The sequence below is a fragment of the Panthera uncia genome, chromosome C2, assembly GCF_023721935.1.
Source record: "Panthera uncia isolate 11264 chromosome C2, Puncia_PCG_1.0, whole genome shotgun sequence".
NCBI lineage: Eukaryota > Metazoa > Chordata > Mammalia > Carnivora > Felidae > Panthera > Panthera uncia.
The window spans coordinates 146,392,685-146,405,954 of record NC_064810.1 but is presented as its reverse complement, the minus strand read 5'-3'; the positions used below and the strand labels follow the sequence as shown (position 1 = coordinate 146,405,954).

The window sequence follows — 13,270 nt, the reverse complement described above, 5'->3', positions numbered from 1 at the left end:
TTTTTTTTTTTAAGATAAAACTACCCAGGGCGACTCAGCTGATTTCAGCTCAGATCTTGATCTCGTGGTTTGTGAGTTCAAGCCCTGTGTCAGGCTCTGTGCTGACAGTGCGGAGCCTGAGATTCTCTCTCTCCTTCTCTCTGCCCCTCCCCTGCCCACGCACTCTTTCAAAAATAAAAACATTTTTAAAAAGATAAAAGTACCCATACACAGCAGCGCGCACACAGAACAATTACAAATAAAGTTCTAAATAAAGGAAAAATAAAACTTGTATTTATTTTTTTTAATTTTTTTTTTTTTAACGTTTATTTACTTTTGAGACAGAGAGAGACAGAGCATGAACGGGGGAGGGTCAGAGAGAGCGAGGGAGACACAGAATCCGAAACGGGCTCCAGGCTCTGAGCGGTCAGCACAGAGCCCGACGCGGGGCTCGAACTCACGGACCGCGAGATTGTGACCTGAGCCGAAGTCGGCCGCTCAACTGACTGAGCCACCCAGGCGCCCCAAACTAAAACTTTCAGAAGAAAATGGAATAGACCATCTAATGATGGTGAAGTAGAGAAGCATATGAGACACAAAAAGCTAATCATAACAGAAAAAAATTGATAAATTTAGCTACATTAAAATGAGGAACTTCTGCTTATCATCGGATATTGTAAGAAAATGAAAAGCCCTTGGGGCACCTGGGTGGCTCAGTTGGTTAAGAAAATGAAAAGCCCAACCACCATCAGAAAGGATCTAGTAACACATATAAACCAAAGATTAGTATCCAGAATACACAAACATTCCAATGGATGAAGTGCCAATGGCACCTGCGTTTTTTTTCAAACAGTTCAGAAAACAAATGAATGTAAATAAATGAATAAATGCATGTACATATGAATATATACATACACACCTATATTACAACAAAGCAAGGAGAGCAAAATGTTAAAAACTGTTGACACTAAGTGATGGAAATAAAGGTCATTATAGTCTTCTTTCCTTTTCTAGTTATTTCAAACATTTTATAACAGCAGGCTTGTGGTAAGGGAGGCAGTGTAGAGAATTCCTACAAAGCAACATAAATCCCCCCCCCCAACAAAACAAGATAAATAAAAAAGGATGGTGACCATATTAGTAACCACAAAAATGCATATTAAAGCTATTATGAGAAAACATTTAATGCCCAGAAGATTGACAAAAATTTAAAGTCTGACTAGATCAAATGTTCAAGACATGGGTTCAAGGGTACTCCTATACCCTACTGGTGGGAATACAAACTGATACACACGTGTGTCTGAGTGTATTGAGGCACATTCCAACAACATACAATGCAGTAGTATAAATGAACTATAGTTTACACAATTGGCATGTATCAACTTCAACCTAATTTTGAGCAAAATAAAGTCTCCACAGGATTTGGTGCCATTTACTTATATAAAGTTCAGCCTTAAGAACCAATCAAAGATGGAAACGTGATAAAGAAATACTTGGGAATGTTTATCATAAAGTAAGAATAGTGGCTACTCCTTGAAAGAAAAGAGCAAGCTGCAATCCAGGAAGGACAGAGAAGAAATCTGTTACCAGTTTTTTTGGGTTTTGTTTGTTTGTTTGTTTTTAAAGAGAGTGGGTGTTGGGAATGCAAACTGGTGCAGCCACTCTGGAAAACAGTATGGAGGTTCCTCAAAGAACTAAAAATAGAACTACCCTAAGACCCAGCAACTGCACTACTAGGCATTTACCCAAGGGATACAGGTGTGCTGTTTCGAAGGGACACATGCACCCCCATGTTTATAGCAGCACTATCAACAATAGCCACAGTATGGAAAGAGCCCAAATGTCCATCGATGGGTGAATGGATAAAGATGTGGTGTGTGTGTGTGTGTGTGTGTGTGTGTGTATTCTTTATCCATTCATCCATCGATCTGAGTGCCGAATGCAGGTGGGAAGGGTAATTTATAGCGTCATCTTCCGCATTCCTGATGGCTTTCGGGCACGCTGCAAACAGGGCAGGAAGAACCCAGAAGAGGAGTCTCTAAACTGGGAATTAGAGCTTGTCTTAGTCCCATAGGGCATCTTATGGTGCAGAACTTTACTTATTTTCACAACAGTAGTAATTTGGCACCTGAGGCAAGCAGGGTGGGAACAAGAATCTGGAAGGGAAAGTCGTCAGGCAGGGACTGAAATTCCCTAATCAGTCCTGTTGGCCGTCAAATAACAGATTTTTCCCTAACAATCTTAGTTTTAAAAATTAAGATACAAAGTTTGCAAAATTTCTTTACGCTGTGAAAAAAGTTCCTAGAAGGCTCCCTCTCTCCTTTGAGTTCCCATAGTTCTGTGCTTCCACATTTATACAGTTGACATAATCCACTTTGTTTTTATCTGATCTCCCCCAATAGGTCAGATCACTGTGCGTGAAGAGTATTCACCTTCTTCATCTGTGTGTCCCCAAGTGTGCCTAGCTTGAGGTCTTGAGTGATAAACTGAAACACGTCTTTTGACTACAGAGAAACATGACTTAATTCTCGTTATCTTTGGTAAAGCACAGTTTACTGGCTTTATTCATACGCCATAATGACAGCCGACATCTCCAACCCTACGGGCTAGGAAGTTTTCAAACTTCCTTTCTGGATCACTAGGGCAAGACCGTGCAGAGCGCTCCTGCACCTGGAACCCTTACCATTCAATGACGCAGGAAGTAATGAACTCAAAAGGAACATGTTTACTGTGACGTGGTTTTTTCATTCCTGAAGGAATGTCTTTAGCCTATGGCTCTGCCTTGGGTGAAACAATGTCAAATGCTTTAAAGCAAACAGAAAACGTGACCCTTTTAGGTCAGCTACTCAATTCTTTACAAAGTCACACACACGAGCTCCCTATGCCAGTCGGTTAGTTGGCCAGCTGGCTGGTTTGCAGCCACCACCAACGGCATGAGAAAGACCGTGAATAAATTGGAAAAAAAAGAATCACATGATAAATACCACTTAATATTAAAATCAGTGGATACTGGCGGAAGGTTCCTGTTTCTGAACTGCACAATGGCAAGCCGACAAGATAATCACGGGGCTTTTGAGGCCCCCAGCGAGGTCTCTGCGTACACCCTGCTTGCTAAACTGGTGTGTCAAGGAGTTTAAGAGCAGGGGAGTACTGAGGATAGGTTATGAAAAAGCTGCTTACGCTGCTTGTGTTTGCTATCGTATTTTAAAAAGGCGAGATGCTTCAAAAAGTGAATGAGCGAGCTGAATGACCACAGGTCACTTGCTCACAGCGGCTTGTCGGGATTATTTAAATTCAGGAGCGAGACTCGGCTGACAAGCTCCCCGCACGGCTGCAGGCTACACTCCTCACACAGCGCCTGAAGGGTTATTACGACGGCGGGTGTCTACAGAGGACCACAAAGGAGCCTTACCCCTTCCCGAAGGCACCTCATTAGCACTGTGTACGAAGCCAAGGGAACGGCCCAGCATTCTCTAGGGTTCTTTTTTTTTTCTTCCTAAAAAAAAGTGGAAGGAAAAGCAGTGAAGCTAACAGCACAAAAGAGATTAACCCGTTCGAGAAAAAGGCCGTTTCAAACATACAAACTCTCTGAAGCTTCTTAATATCCTACTGAAAAGTATCACTACCTGGCAATTCTGACCCAGTGAGGGGGTCTTTGACCACGTTGTACATACAAGGTGTTTCTCCTTTCTCCTCATGTTCTATATGATGTTCATCAGACCCCTTCATCAGAAGCCAGGCAGGAAGAAGAAAAAAAAAGAAAACGAAGAAAGGACAATACGATCCACCTGGCAGAGAAACTACTCTACTGACAATCGTAGGTGAGAATACAGATATTCCTACCTGAAAGGTATTCCATTATTTGAAAGGATTTGAAAGCACAGAACACACAGCTCTGAGGAGGATCTCAGGAAAACCCACAAGCATAAGTAAAAGGCAGTATGTTGCCCGGTAAGACAAGGTGCTAAATAAAAATAAGCAAGTGTGACTGGTGGGTTCGCTGATTTTAATGATATCGGCAAGGATTCGCTCACAGAAGAACCAAGTTAGGGTAACAACCACAGAAACATGACTGTAATTTCTCAAATAAAATCTAATTATAAATTAGGTACCACACAGAAAGATTGGGGGGGGGGGCAATTAATCCCTTTAAGGCAATGAATCTCTTTAGGTTCTGTTTGGAGAAAATATTTAAGACCATCCAAATTTTAGAACTGGTACCTTATTGGTCCAGATGCTTTTTATACGTATGCTGAGAATCATGACCCATTAAAACCGTATCCTTGCTCCATCACAGAATCCCACACAGGTCAGAGGCTAGACATTATCATCCCAGGCTGCTGCAGCTTGAAAATCACTATCGAAAATCACAAAAATTCAGTACCCAATTTCACGTCCAAACGTGACTTTCTTCCCTTCCAGCTCACTTGTTCAGACCGTCTACCACACCCTTTCTGTACTCTATCGCCTACCCTCCCCCAGCCACTTAGATCCCCTGGTCTGCCGTTTAATCCCTCCTGCCAAAGGCCAAAACCCTTCCCGCATGTCCTTTTCCCTTCTCTGGGGAAACCAACCCCCGAGGGAGCCGGCGGCCTGCTTCCCCAGGCCTGCGCTCAGGCAGCCGGGCTCTGAGAGGGGTGACCCCAGAACACAGAGCCCATGGATGACGTGGGATCAGCAAGCCCAGGGAGCTTCGTTCTCACTCTGCAGCATCCTGTTCTCCGACCAATTCCCTCTCACTCTGCAGCATCCGGTTCTCCGACTCCCTCCGACTCCCTCTCAGAAAGGGCCTCTTCACAGCCGTGATCCTCTGGCCACCACACCGACTTTCCTCCGCCACAGAGATCACGGAAGTCGTGAGTGAGAAAGCAGCTCCCGGCGTTCCTACCCCTGAAGCCGTCTGCTACCTACACCCAGCGGTTACAACGGGACAGGCTCCTCCACCCCTTCCCCGTGGGCCCAGCATCCCATTCCCATCCTGCCTCCTCCAGCGTCATTACCTTGCTATCTACCCCATACTGCTAAATTTTCCAAGCCCCGTCCACGGGGTCCTTTCCATTTCCACTACAATAACCTCACCGTCCCCATCTTCCAAACGGGGCTCCCTTCGGCCTCGGCCCCTCCATTCCTTTTCACACCTATTCTCGATTCACATTGCTGGTCCCAGCTTCCTCACCTCCTGCTAGAGGCTCAGCGCGCTCCAGGATGCTTTCTTCCAACTCCCTCGCTTGAAGTCAAGTAAATAAACATATAAAACAGCTCCTGTTGAGTTTCTGGTGACTTTCACACCACTCGATCCAGCAGGCTCTTTTCAGAACTTTTTCAGGGACCGTCAGCTACCGCAGCCCTACTGGCTTTCTCTTTCCTGAAACACCCTCTTCGCACGCCTAACTTCACTCCTACTTCACTTACTCTCATTTCAGCTCAGAATCTTTTCTTACCATTCTCCCACCTATTCTCCACCTTTAAGCCAGAGTCATCCCTCTGGCACTGAAATCAGATGACACCATTACCCTTCTTTAAAACCCTAGTGACTTCCCCTTGCTCACAGGCTTAAGACGACGACATCGGACTCATCCAGATTCCTTCCTGAACATGCTGGCCAGTCTCTCCAGCCCTGCCTCCTTGCTCACTCCCTCCTGTCCCGTTGGTCTTGGTGTGGGGTGCGCCTTATAGAAGCACTTACGAAGTGCCAGGAATTCTTCTAAATGATGGTCACACAGCCGTGAACAGGACTGATAAATTTTCTGTCTTAATAGTATTTAGTGGGGAAAGAAGAAGACGAAGAAGAGAAAGAAGGAAGAAGTAGGTGGAGGAGGAGAAAACAAGACAAGTCAGTCAAGATGCTGGGGCTGCTACAAAGAAAACCAGAGCAGGGTACGGAGCGAGAGGAAGACCGTAGGTAGGGTGGCCCCATCTCCTACCACGCAAGACCACACAAGGTGAAGACCCTCTGAAGGGATCCGAACAGAGAAAACGCAAGTATCTCAGGGAGAATCACTGCCAGCAGGATGAACAAGTGCAAAGGTGTTGAGGCAGGAGTGTGGCATGGCGGGTTCAAAGAGCCATGGGGAGGTCAGTGTGGCGGGAGGAGGAAGGGAGTAGGACAGCAGGGAGAGAGGAGGTCACACAGGTACCGGGAAGGCAGCCCCCCAGGGCCTACAAGGTCAGTGGCAGGATTTGGCTGTGACAGGAAGAAGCACTGGAGGGCTCTGAGGAGTGACAGACACTGTAGATGCCCGTGGTTTTCACAGGCTCCGTCTGGCTAACAGAGGGTAACAGGCACAGAGCAAAGCAAAGAGGTCATCTAAGAGTTCTTGCAACAGGGCAGGTGAGAGATCATTATCAGCTGGACAAAAAGGTGACACAACAGGAACGCCCAGGCTCAAGGTGGGAGGTACCCCTGATAAAAGAAAATACACACAAACAATAAGCAAACTGCCTCATCATGTTGTTGGCCGATTCTGCTCTGCTCTTCCCTTCTCAAGCCTGTCACCTTGGGGTGCTTCCAGAGAGCCAACAGGACAGGGCTTAGGTCTCTGTATTGTACACAATACACACTATCACATCGGGTCAGTCTTACTACACCAGCACTGAGCGGAGATTTGAAGGTTCACATATATTCAGAGTGACCGTTCCAGAAAAGCCCTCATCTCGTGAAAAGTTAATGATTTTTATGGATCCAGGGACCTAACTTCCATTTCCAGTTTGCTAACCTAAGTTGAAGTCAAATGCCACAGAACCACCCCTTTATTAAAATAGCCTAGCTTATATCCAATTAAAGTATGTACCAAAGAAGGGGATTCTTTACATCTACTTCTCAAAGCAAATAGAAATAGCATGCTATATGATTCCAAAAGATTCTAGAAAATGCAAACTAGTCTGTGTGACAGAAAGTAAATGAGTTGATGCGGGCAGCAGTAGGAAGGGCAGGAGGAAGGTATTATTGCAAAAAGTGTGCAGAGTCTTTTGGAAATGACAGGTATGTTCATTTTCTGAACTGTGGTGATGCTTTCACAGGTGTGTGTGTGTGTGTGTATAAATTGATCAAATTGTAATCATTAAACATGTACAGTTGGCTGCATGCCAATTATATCTCAATTAAGCTGGAGGGAATAATAATAATTCAAAAAAAGAAAAGAAAAGAAACAACAAAAAGAATTACACTACACTCTCATCCCTGATCAGACGGCCAACTAGGCACCTGACCACTCTTCTAATGAAAGCAACTCTTTTTATTCTGACATCCTCACAATGCATCAGAGATCTGACAGGGAAACAAAGAATCAAACCAAAAGTTAGATAACTGCAAGCATAAAGGCTAAGCTGAGCACCGAAAGTCTGCTTTTACTCTGGGGGCCTGCAAAACTTGGTCATGACCCCCGGCTCATGGCATCAAGCCTCATGTCAGGCTCTGCAATGACCACTGACCATGGAGCCTGCCTGGGATTCTCTCTCTCTCTCCTCCTCTGCCCCTCTCCCCCCCACTCATGCTCACTCTCTCGCTCTCTAAAATAAAAACGTTAAAAAAAAAAAAAAAGACACATTCAGTACAATTCCAAATACACAGCAGAAGACTCAAAATTATCAAGATAACAGTACTTCCCAAATTGATCTGCACAATGTAATTTTTTTTTTTTTTTTTAATGATTTGCAGAACTGGACAAGCTGATTCCAACATGCAATGCTCTAAGGGGTGAAACCAAAACAACTTTTATAGGATATTAACGCTTGTTAGCCAGGATATGTCAGAACATGTCAAATAGCAATAGAGGTAATCAGAAGGTCTCACCTGGGTGGCTACAAGGTAGATCAGCTCCCCAAGAGTTGGTAAGAGGCACTGTTTTAATTTGCTATTTCTGAAGTTTTCCCTAATTAACTCAGTTAAGACAGTAATTGCCTGAAAAGGGGGGGGGAAAAAGAGAGAGATTAGTTCATATGTATCTCTTAGTTCTTTAACCTATAGGTAAAAGACAAGACACTCAACAAAATTCACTCTCCATTTTTAAGAACTAGTTTCCAAATTATTTTCAAAACATGGGTCTTATTCCTGAGAAAGCAGTAAGTGTCCCAGAGAAAGGTAAAAATGTATCTAGTGAAAGACAGGCACATACATACAGCACTTGTCAGTTACTAAGATCTTGCACTCCATCGCTGATCCTGCAAGGCCACTGTTACTCAGTCTCTAAACACAAGGAACGGAGGCTTCAAAGAGGGCAGCAGGTCTCCATCCAGTTCACTCAGACACCAGAACTGAACACAGATGGCAGGACAGAGCCTACCAGGCTCCAGCACCTCCAACTTCGAAAAAAGTCTTACACTGCCTTAAACTTTTAAATGACTCCTCCCAAAATCTCAGAGTAGTAAATGTTATTCCGAAGTGTCAATATAATCCACTTAAAAATTCAGTAGGCTATTTTATCAAATCCAGTTAATTTCCTAGGTGTCATGCTAAGAAAATTACATACACTCATTGCCGGAATTCATACACCAGAACACACGTCAATGAAATCACAGTGTGACCCATAAAGTAAGATAGAGTAGGTTCAGGGTGCTACATATAGAGGGGCCCGATTCTGAAACAAACAAACAAAATACGTAGTGTAGAAGCACTGCTCTAAAACAGCGTAATTCAGGGGCTCCTGGGTGGCTCAGCTGGTTAAGCATAAAACCTCGGCTCAGGTCTGGATCTCGCAATTTGTGAGTTCCAGCCCCAAAACGGGCTCTGTGCTGACAGCTCAGAGCTTGGAGCCTGCTTCAGAGAGGGAGCTTGTCTCCCTCTCTCTCTGTCTCTCTCTGCCACTCCCTCCTTCCTCCCTCCCTCTCTCTTTCTTTCTCTCACAAATAAATGAGCATTAAAAAAAAATGCTATTTGCAAACACTAAAAATATCAAATACTTAAATATAAACCGAACAAGGGGTGCTGGGTAGCTCAGTCAGTTAAGGGTCCGACTTCAGCTCAGGTCATGATCTTGCCATTCCCAAGTTCGAGCCCCAAGTCAGGCTCTGTGCTAACATCTCATAATGTTAGCTCAGAATCTGGAGCCTGTTTCAGATTCTGTGTCTCCCTCTCCCTCCCTGTCCCTCCCTCACTTGCACTCTGTCTCTCTCTCAAAAACAAACATTAAAAAAAAATTTAATAAGGGGCGCCTGGGTGGCGCAGTCGGTTGGGCGTCCGACTTCAGCCAGGTCACGATCTCGCGGTCCGTGAGTTCGAGCCCCGCGTCAGGCTCTGGGCTGATGGCTCGGAGCCTGGAGCCTGTTTCCGATTCTGTGTCTCCCTCTCTCTCTGCCCCTCCCCCGTTCATGCTCTGTCTCTCTCTGTCCCAAAAATAAATAAAAAACGTTGAAAAAAAAATTAAAAAAAAAAAATTTAATAAAACAAAATTTATGTGTAAAGGTAAAATAATTAGAATAGCCAAAACAATTTGGGGGAAAAAGTGCTGAAATTAATCTGATCTCAACACTCAGTATATACATAATGTAATCAAAACTGTGAGGCACTGCCAGAGACAGATATATCAATCAATGGAACACAGAATCCAAAAATAGCTCCACAAGTATGGCCTGCTGATTTGAGAAAAGTGCAAAGGCAATCCAAAGGAGGAAAGTCAGCCTTTTCAACAAATGATGCTGGAGCGACGGACCATCCAAAGGACGAACAAAAAGCAAGCCTCAACCTAAGTCTAACGCTTTATACAACACACGAACTTAAAATGGATCACGGACTTAAAGGTAAAACATGAAACTATAAAATTAGGGGAGGGGAGAATGGGGTAAACTCTTCAGGGTCTAGGTAGAAAGTAGATTGGGCACCAAAAGCTCAAAGAAGATATACAGTTGACAAATAAGCACATGAAAACATGTTCAACATCATTAGCAGTTAAGGAAATACAAATTACAACCACAATGAGAGAACACTACACACCTATCAGAATGGCAAAAATAAAAAAATAAAAACAGTGACAACACCAATTGCTGCTAAGGAGGGAGAAAAACTAGACCACTCAGAAATTGCTGGTAGGATACAAAATGGTACAGCTACTCTAGAAAACTGCAGCAGTGTCTGGAAAAAAAAACAAAAACCAAAAAACACTCAACATGCATATACCAAAGGACCCAGCAAACTGTACCCCTAAGCATACATCCCAGAGAAACTGTGATTTGGTGGCAAGTCCACTCTTTCCTGAACCCCAAATCTCAAGCATTTTTCCCAGAGAAATGAAGACTTTCATCCACACAAAGACCTGTACATCAGTGTTTGTAAGAGCTTTACTCATAACTGTCAAACCTGGGAATGACACTGGTGTCTTGCAACAGGGGGATGGTTAAACGAACTGTGGTACAACTGATACCATGGAGTCCCATTAAGCAATAAAAAGGAACCAACTACTGACACGTGGAACAACCTGGATGAATCTCCAAAGAATGACACCAAAGTCTAAAAGCCAGTCCCGAAAGGCTACACGATATGACTGCACTCACGCGCCATTCTCAAAATCATACAAGTATAGAAATGGAGAATAGATGAGTGGCTGCCAGCGGCTGGAGTGGGGATGAGACAAATGATAAACAGCAACACGAACTATTCTTGGTGATGAAACGCCTCCGTTCCTTAACTCTCTCAGTGTCAGCATCCTGGCTGTAATGTCATACCGTAGGACTCCCAAGATGTTACCATTGTGAAAAACTGGATCAAGAACACACAGTATCTCTGTACTAGTTCTCACGACGGCATATGATCTACAATTATCTCCAAGTAAAAGGCCTAATTCTTTTAAAGACTCAACCTCATACCACATTGGAAACCTAGATCCTACTTTCTGCTTCACCAAGTTAGGGGCAGGGATTTACAATATTTCCCCATTGTCGAATCCACTGGCGTTTTGAATCCGTCAACGTCACTTGAAATTAAAAACACTTTAATGCTGAAGATCTCTAAAGAGATAAAACTGTCTGAACCGCCTGCAGCTTAACAGAAATTGCTTTGGAGCTTAGTGTCTTGTAAACAGATACACATCATATAATCCAAGCTAGTAACACCACAGCCAGCGGACAGCTCACTTGCAAAACAGTTTAACTTTGGATAGCACTAAACGGTACACAACACAGAATGCTTGTCTGCAATGTTATTTGCATAGATTTTCCACTTGTTTTTTTCTTTAATGTTTATTTTTTGAGAGAGAGAGACAGAGACAGAGTGCAAGCAGGCAAAGAGACAGGGAGACACGGAACCCGCAGCAGGCTCCGGGCTCTGAGCTGTCAGCACAGAGCCCAGCGTGTGTGGCTCAAACTCAACAAGCCATGAGATCATGACCTGAGCCAAAGTCGGACACGAAACCAACTGAGCCGCCCAGGCGCCCCTTCACTTGTCATTTTTAAAGAAATTTTAATATTGAAAAGCACAACCGTAAGAATAAACAACCATTCCACATGAGGGACAAATAACCAAAGAGAAAAACAAGTTTTCGTTGACCTGTGTACAATGACATTTGAAAATGCCAATACTAAACAGAACAAAAGGTTAAAAATAGATTTGTTTAGTCCTTCTTCAAACTCAAAAGTATGAGTAATTCGAAGGTACTGTTCTTATGTATGTTTTCCTGTATTCTGTGAAAATTCACCTGGCCTTCTAACACTGAAACTGAGGGGGGGGGGGGGGGGGGAACCAGGGCAGATATTCAAGCATTATGCTAGTATTGTGTGCCATTTTTTGAAAAACCTAAGTAAAGGAAAATGAGGGGGTGGGAGAGGGCTTATTTCTAGCATCACTGTGCTTTGAGGCAAATATACACTGTCATTAATGGAGACCATCCTTCTGCAACTAAAGCCATGATTGGTCGATTGGCCACTACACATAGTAATTTAAGATTGTAGTATTTTTTAAACTGCTTTGAAATCCAAACCCATTTTATCACAACTCTGACAAGGTGGAATGAGGCCTCTTCTGGCTTTATACGAAGGCATCAGATTGAACTAAATGGTCACATGTGCACCAATCTCACGTAGCCTGGACTGAGTCTCTCAGGTCAAAGGCAAAAAGACAGGAAGATGGCGAACTAAGAAGTATGAATACCAAAGCTTGGAAGTTCCGCAGTTATAAAACTAATGCTTGGACACTTGCACAGATATCATTTGCTTGCTCTTGACCCTCAAAATAGTTCTTAAGTGTCCATGTTCACAGGTATACAATTAACAGCTACAAACAGAAACTGAACTAAACTCCAGATCCAGGAAGTAGCTGGCATTTCCTAGTCAGTGTTTTTACCCCACAGGGACATTTTTAAAGCCCTACCTAACTACTCCCAATAGGAGACACAGCAGCAGTCATCGTAAGAGCTAGAACATAACCTTTTAAATTAGATGTTGCTCAGTATTCTCCCCTAACCTCTGAAATAAGAGGTATTCCATCCACAAACTCAAGTAAACCAAAAATTCCAACGGACAGCACTCTGCCCAGGCTTTTTCTGTCTTAGAACCCCACTTTCAATGTCCCAAACATAGTGAGGGCATATAAAATAAGAACACTGTGAGCCTCACAGTCCTTGCCTGAATTTTATTTGTACTCAATCTTACATTCCTTTGGATCCTGCGTTTCTGATTAAGCCTTCACAAGTAAAATCACACCTGTGGACTTGAAACTTAAACCCTCCTTTTCACAAGCGCTGGTTAAAAAGCGAGGCAGAGAAGGAAGTCTTGACACATAAAGACAGGTCAATGATGCAGAAGACAGATGGCAAACTTGTTTGACGGGAATAGAATTCTGTTCTGTATTTAATAACCAAAAATATTATTGCAACGAAGCAGCGTAGTCTGCATGAACCTCTCCTGGTGACATCTTGACATCAAAGTTTTAACATTATCGCCGTGGACGTAACCTTTAATTATCTCAGTATCGGTTGGCATCTAACTCCTAAAATCAGGTAATGGGGAACCTCAAGTAAGGACTGCTAACTTGTCACTTCCCTGTTGAGGCCTAAATATAAACAAATAACCTATAATCGGTGGATTCCTTCTCTCAAAAATAACAAACTGTCGGGGCGCCTGGGTGGCTTAGTTCCTTGGGCATCCAACACTTGATTTCAGCTCAGATCGTGATCCCATGTTTGTGGGTTCCAACCCCGCACGGGGCTCTGCACTGGCAGTGCAAAGCCTGCTTGGGATTCTCCATCTCGCTCTTCCTCTGCCTCTTTCCCAGTTGTGCATCCAAGGTCTCTCTCTCTCTCTCTCTCAAAAATAAATAAACATTTAAAAAAAAAAAAAGGAAAACTGTCAGGAAAAGCAAATAAAA

At 43.5% G+C, this 13,270-nt stretch overlaps 1 protein-coding gene across 12 annotated transcripts in view; it reads right to left on the bottom strand.

The window, feature by feature from the left end:
- Positions 1-13,270, bottom strand: part of ULK4 (unc-51 like kinase 4) — a 567,621-nt gene that overhangs the window by 467,798 nt on the left and 86,553 nt on the right. For 11 of the 12 annotated variants that reach the window (XR_007457564.1, XR_007457565.1, XM_049629926.1 and 8 more), the window contains exons 18-19: positions 7,772-7,879; positions 3,392-3,475 (exon numbers count right to left, since the gene is read on the bottom strand). Coding sequence is in view for 10 of the 12 variants with exons in the window: in XM_049629926.1 (XP_049485883.1) it covers positions 3,392-3,475; positions 7,772-7,879 (192 nt within the window). In the remaining 2 variants the exon portion in view is untranslated. The remainder of the gene's footprint in view (positions 1-3,391; positions 3,476-7,771; positions 7,880-13,270) is intronic. The other variant, XM_049629922.1, reaches the window with a different exon arrangement.